This window comes from Aristolochia californica, unplaced genomic scaffold (genome assembly GCF_029961685.1).
Source record: "Aristolochia californica isolate CCGP_79_NKW_82.1479 unplaced genomic scaffold, dmAriCali1.0.hap1 SCAF_13, whole genome shotgun sequence".
Lineage (NCBI taxonomy): Eukaryota > Viridiplantae > Streptophyta > Magnoliopsida > Piperales > Aristolochiaceae > Aristolochia > Aristolochia californica.
In genome coordinates this window covers 24,486,009-24,492,505 of record NW_027181804.1, presented here as the reverse complement: position 1 = coordinate 24,492,505, position 6,497 = coordinate 24,486,009, and the positions used below count along the sequence as shown (strand labels likewise).

Sequence of the window (6,497 nt, the reverse complement as noted above, 5' to 3'; positions counted from 1 at the left end):
ATGCGAGGTTTAATGATGACGACAATGTGCGGAGAGGCGCGCATGTGAATCCAATCCATGCCCACCCTTCTCTTTTACAAAGCCGACGCTGAGCTTTTTAATGGTGGTGGGAATAGGGTCCACTTCCGGTTCCTTTTCTGAGGGCGAAAAGCGAAAAAAGGTGGGAAAACAGCTCAGAGGAATGGAGGAGAAGATGATGACCAAGATCGGATTCGGAACTCGCGATACTTTCAGAAACCCCACATCCCCTTTACCGAGTTGGAAGCTTTACGAAAATCCCTTTTATTCCACTCGCCATTGCCAGCAACAACAACATAGCAACCACCATCTTCCACTCTCTGCTCGCAAACTTGCTGCCTCTCTCTGGGATCTCACTTTCTTTCATTTGGATAGCTCCATGGACTCCCCCGACGAGGCGTCGTCCTTTAGCGTATCGCACAGGCGTGTCTCCGTCGTGCAGTCTGATATCGATCTGGCGCGTGCCCGGATTGAGGATCTCAAGGCTGAGGTTGAATTTGAGAGAAGGCTGCGGAAGAAGGCCGAGTCCTTAAACAGAAGGCTGGCTAAGGAGCTCAGCGAGGAGATGAAAGCACGGGAGGGGATGAAACGTGTTTGCAAGGAATTGGAGAACGTCATTGCAGCCGATAATGCGGAGATCGAGCGAATGAAAAAGGAGATGGAGGAGGAGAGGAAAATGATGCGAGTAGCGGAGGTCTGGAGAGAGGAGAGGGTTCATATGAAGCTCACTGAAGCAAAACTTCTCATGGACGAGAGACTTGCCGAACTGTCAAAGAATAAAGATATCGATCTCGAGCAGACGCACAACTTGAACAAGAATATTCAATTTCAGCCGCCGAATGCATCTGAGGAAGAGATTCAAGAGAAAGCAGGGGATAAAACACTGGGAATTCCGACTTTGAAAGTGGTAGCCGGCGAGAATACCAGTATCAACAACCATAACAACCTTCGAACAATCTATCAACGACGGAGGTCACCGGAGGCGGAGAATCCTCACATTATGAGAGGAATAAAAGGGTTCGTGGAATTCCCTCGTGTAGTGCGGGCGGTGGGTTCGAGAGGTCGGCAGCCGGGCTCAAAGGTGGAGTGCCAGAGAGCGCAGCTCCGACTCCTTCTCAGACACAAGAACTCGGCCGGCGGCCTCAACGTCGCCGGATCTGGCGGTGTCCTCGTGGGGTGACGATTAATTCATTCTTTCTGGGTAAATACATTTTTTTTTTGTCGCATTTCTCTTCAATTAATATCTCTACCCCTTCCTTTTCTCGTTATCCTTTTTCTTGAGCAAAGTCATCGTAAGAGAATCAAATATGTCGCCATTGCTGGTGAGGCGGAACACGGTAGTCATGAAGGTAGAGATCGTTATCTTGCCATTTTCTTCACCTGTGGCTTCTCGTGTCTCTGTAAATACAAATACAAGAGCATCCGATTGTCACAAGATGCATGGTATATCAATTAATAAATCATAAATTATACATAAACATACAAAGATTGGTTGTTACAATTATATATACCAATTAAATTACATAAAATTAATAAATCATAAAATTATACATAAACATACAAAGATTGGTAGTTACAATTATGTATATCAATTAAATTACATAAAATTATACATTAACATACAAAGATTGGTTGTTACAATTATGTATCAATTAAATTACACTTCTAAAAAAAAATTGTCTTGTAAATTCATGTATAATTTTTAAATATACCATGTAAGTAGACTCGAGGATCGGTTAGATTGAGTTGGGTTTCCATTTAATCCAATCATGCCCCTTATTAAGGGACAAACTTGTTCATTTCACCCTACTTGTTAATAGATCTTATAAAATAATGTCATAAAATTATACTCTCGATCCAAAAAGATCTAAGCTCGAGTCAACTGAGTTTGACTACTTAATTAACCTAGTGTTAACGCCAATAGATGTTCCTTATTTCTAAATGAAATTTTTTGAAATTATGGGCAAGCTTTATTGTGGACAATTGGTTGGCAACTAGGCAACTAATACGAGATACAAGAGTAGGGGATTAAAATGATTCCACACAACTTATAATGGGAAAGGAAGATTGCTATGTAAGAAACTAATTTTTATCATACATCATGAAATTCATAATCAGAATGTAAATGGAAACATGAATGCTTACCTCTAACCATGACAATCAAATTCCAGAAGTTACAAAAGAGTGTCTTATCTATTCAGAAGCACCTTGATGGAGAAGTCACATACATCTTCTGCTAGACTAGATCGGAATTTTAAGTCATTTTCCATCAAAAGAGGGAAGTTACAACAACTCACCTAATCTACATCTAATGGATAATGGTCATAACTCTGAAGCAGGAAGTGCTAACATGTTGGTCATAAGGTGAGCAGGACACACATAATTAAAACGACATGGCTTTCTTTCCCTACACAACTGCAACAAGTTCATGTCGATATGAAGTTACGGGTAATTACTCCTTTTAACTACGCCGACACTGTGAGAGAAACGATGACATGATGAGGCGCCCTTGTAAATATTTTTCATTACGGTCCAATTTTAAATAATTATTAAAATAAAAAATGTGAAAGTCACTTATAATCGTAAAAATTTAAACACTTAAGAGTTTGCTTGCCCGCGTCTCATCTGAGTAGCTTAAAGAGATGGTAGATATCTTGGCGAAAATTGCATCGAGTTCTTAAGGCAAAAAAACTGTAGGCTTTGATGTAGAAACAAATAAACTTTCACCTGGGGACCAGTATTGGACGAAGAGATGGTTCCTAGTCCAATTGTCAAAGGCACAATTTTTGTAGTCAACAATCTCAATTTGGCAAGTCATGCTTTGAGATAATATTGAACCAATAACAAAGCAAGAAGGACGGCCTGGTGGAACAATCACATATCGTCCTACTCTTGTGCAAGAAATATTTTTCATTTAGGAAGAAGAAACACGGAGAATGAGGAAGCTAAGCCATCTTATTGCTGAGCATGTTCTTGAGCTGGTTGATATCTTGAGAAAGAAGGGCATTTGTAGCTATTGCTCATCGCATAAGGGAAACTGAAAAACTCCAACAAGAATAAGCTTCCCATATACCTTCTTCATGGCTCTATGTATACAACTCTAAACATTTATGTATAGATGGAGGCTGCCCTATCCCACATAAGATTATTATTACCGTCAAGCCTGCTAGTTGTAATCTTACTAGTACTCCTCTTTATCTTATGAATTGTCACTAACAAGATTCATGACGACTCCTTGATCTACCAGCTAGATATGGTATGAGACAACTCTAAACTTGTAGCAAAAGAAACAATGTCTTAACACTGAACTCCTGAGGTTAAACACATTCCAAAATAGATAGGAGAAACATATACTCTACCCGTTAAACACAAGGATTCTCATAGACTAGGCTCATCACATAAATAGACTATGACGAGTAATACAAAGTCAGATTTATTATCTTGGACATGTTACACAATGGAAAAAATAGACTATGATACATAAATCATCATATGAATTGGCTTTTGTTGGCTTGTGCCCATCATGCTGCCCTACGCCTAGTTAGTTGGCCCACGGGCACGATGTCTAATCCCTTAAATAAGAGACAAGCTACTCAATAACCAACACAAATGGAATTATCAAGACTTTATGCAAAGAAACACTTCATCCACAAGACAAAAAAAACTAGTAGACAGATACTTGATAACCAACACAAATTCATAAATGTGTTAGGACTTTATTCCATTAGGCAGAGTGTAAAAATACTTGCATACATCTAGGAACTACTATTGAGCCTTGAGTTTTATTTATCTATTTGATTGAGTTTCTCTAAAGAAACCCAAATACTATAGAACTCTGAATTTATGCCTTAAACTTTAATATCATTTGTGTAATTAAAAAAATACTTTAGGCTATAGTTTTCAAAAAAAAAAAAAAATCTTTACTTTGGGCTGTTTACATATTGAGCTTATACTTTGAAATATTTATTTGGGTTTGCAAGTTGTGCTTGACTTTGAAATCAATTGAATTTGCATATCTTGAGCCACTTCTAACTTTGGTGGTCATATAGGAGGGTGTAATTTTTGTTTGTACTTCTAATTGAAATCAAACATATTGAGAGGCATTATTTGTAGTAGCTGAATTGTAATCAATTAACCCTTGCATGCTCTAGGTCAAGCCACGAGTAGGCATGATCATCCTCAACATAACGTCGAGCCTTTAGGGCTATAGTTGAGGTGGTGAAAATCAAAAACATAAGTCCAAGGAGGTGAGCATATCGTTATTTTAGTCCTTATATGAACAAGTGTTGTAAATTGGCCTGTGCGACCAATAAGTGGTGTAAGTCCTTATTTAAGCAGCAATGTAATTTGATAATTGTTGCCTTTATTTTGTTTTGACATAGTGGATTCAACTCCAAAATGAAAAGACTTTGGGATTGGACATAACAACCTAAGTTGGGGTTGTGAATCACGATAAAATATGTTCATTGTGGTAATCTGTTTTTCTTTCATTGAACCTTAATTTGAATCACTTTACAAATTGAAATTCATATGGAAAGAAAAGAACACATCAACCCAAAGAAAAAAAATCTATAATTGTCAGCAAAGAACACAAACCTATTCACCCCCTAGGTTGTGCCACACAAGACTTAACATAGTTTTCCTTCTTCCTTACCATACATCCCCCTATTTGACCTTCTTTCTTAGGAGATTCCTCTTACCAACAACATGACTCCCTTTAGTGTCTCCTAATTGGACTTATCTTTCTCATTTCAAACTAGAAGAAGATTTGAGTGATTGGACTTTTAAGGTGGAATAAAGTATCGCCTTTCTTCGAACTAAAGAAGAGGAAAAGGTTCTCTTGGAGGAAGATGAAGGTGGGATGAGAATCTCTTTTGTGTGTTGTCTCTATTATTCTGCAGCCAAAGTATGACAAGTAGTCATGCACTTAAGATTACAATAGATGAAAGCATGTCACCACCTTTGCTATGTTTCGTGAGGAACAAACCACTTAAAGATCCTACATTTCTCTACTTATAAGTTGGAAAATTAGGGCTGGATGTCTTTGAAGAAGGCTGGAATTTGGAGGTCTAAAGGTTAAAATATGTTTGAAGGATATTATGGTGAAAGAGGCTTGATGAAGTTGAGGGATTGAAGAAGTATACAGGGTTCTTTGGGAATGAGGGGCCGACATAGGGGAATTTAGAGGAAGGAATCAATAGAGCTTCAAGGGACAAGTGGAGAGAGAGGGAGAGAGAGAGAGAGAGAGAGGCACAGAGGGAAGAGGTCGATATTGAGGAGGAGATAGAGAACAAGGTAAGACAATTGGAAAAAAAGCTTGATTGATTTCTTCCTTTAGCCAACACCTCTATTTATGATTTCTTATTGCATGATTTTGGAAATTCAATCAATTATGATTCCTTAATTACATAAATCATGGAGAGATGCCAGGAAATTGAAAGATTACATAAATCAAAGAGAGATCCTAGGGAATTAAAAGATTACATAAACCATGGAAAAATTATTGATAATTTAATAGAATCTGATCTTTTCAAGAAGAGGCAAGTATGACTTGTCTTTGACCAGCCTCTTGAGGAGCATATTTACTCTTTTGCCCTCATGTTCCATGCTCCTTGTTGTTTGGAAATGTCTCCACTTGCTCTTTCTATTTTCTAGTGGTACATCGTTTTATTTCTAATTCTCTTCTTCTTCTCTTCTTCTCTTCTTCTTTCTCTTCTCTTTGTTCTTTGTGGTTTAATTTGGGTTTCTATCATTCTATCCCTCTTGGAGATCAACCTTGCCCTGAATGTTCAAAGTCGGGTAACTGTAGAAGGAAATCATCCTCACGTTCCCAGGTAGTTTCATCTAATTGTGTTGGCTTCCATTGCATGAGGAGCTTGGTATGTAATCCAATGCCCTGTCGTACTTGACATTTTTTTACTTTAGTCAAGGGAATGACAACTAGTATGGCTTTGATGGAGGGTAGAGTGGTAGAAATTGAATGTGCATTATCGAGGTTCCTTTTAGGCTCAGAAAAATGAAGACAAGGAGGATAGTTGAGTCTTCTAGTAAGTACAGACAATAGGCTACCTTGCAAATTTTTGGAGTATTTTTAATGGAGCAAAGAATTATAGGGTGAGCTTTTGATTGTGTAACCTATAAGGTTGGAGTTTAAGGTAGACCTATTTACGGATGGAAAATTCCACTTCCTTGTGTTGTTTGTCATGTTATCTTTACATTCGTTGTTGAGCCATGGATAGGTGGTGCCTGGTGTGCTTTAAGGCTTGATCACTATCTATTAAGGCTTCTTCGAGGGTTGCAATATTTGTGGTGCCTTTGATATATGAAATGATGGGAGAGGGCCTGCCATAAACAGCTTCAAATGAGTCATCTTCAAAGAAGTGTGATAGGAATTGTTATAGGAGTACTTTGGCAAAGGGAGGTAAGAGATCCAAAAAGTGCATTTCTAAGCATGAATTTACCAATTCTGTTTGGTTGTC

At 38.2% G+C, this 6,497-nt stretch overlaps 1 protein-coding gene across 1 annotated transcript; it reads left to right on the top strand.

Annotated features, from left to right (window-relative positions):
* The first annotated feature begins 307 nt into the window (after nucleotides 1–307).
* Nucleotides 308–1,342, top strand: LOC137949087 (protein BRANCHLESS TRICHOME-like). Its single transcript, XM_068795361.1, has one exon. It carries the CDS (start codon nucleotides 398–400, stop codon nucleotides 1,196–1,198), a length of 801 nt encoding a protein of 266 aa, XP_068651462.1. The 5' UTR covers nucleotides 308–397; the 3' UTR covers nucleotides 1,199–1,342.
* Nucleotides 1,343–6,497: the final 5,155 nt, after the last annotated feature.

Coding starts and splice junctions, on each gene's coding strand:
- LOC137949087 (XM_068795361.1), top strand. CDS start 398: ATGGACTCCCCCGACGAGGCGTCGTCCTTTAGCGTATCGCACAGGCGT.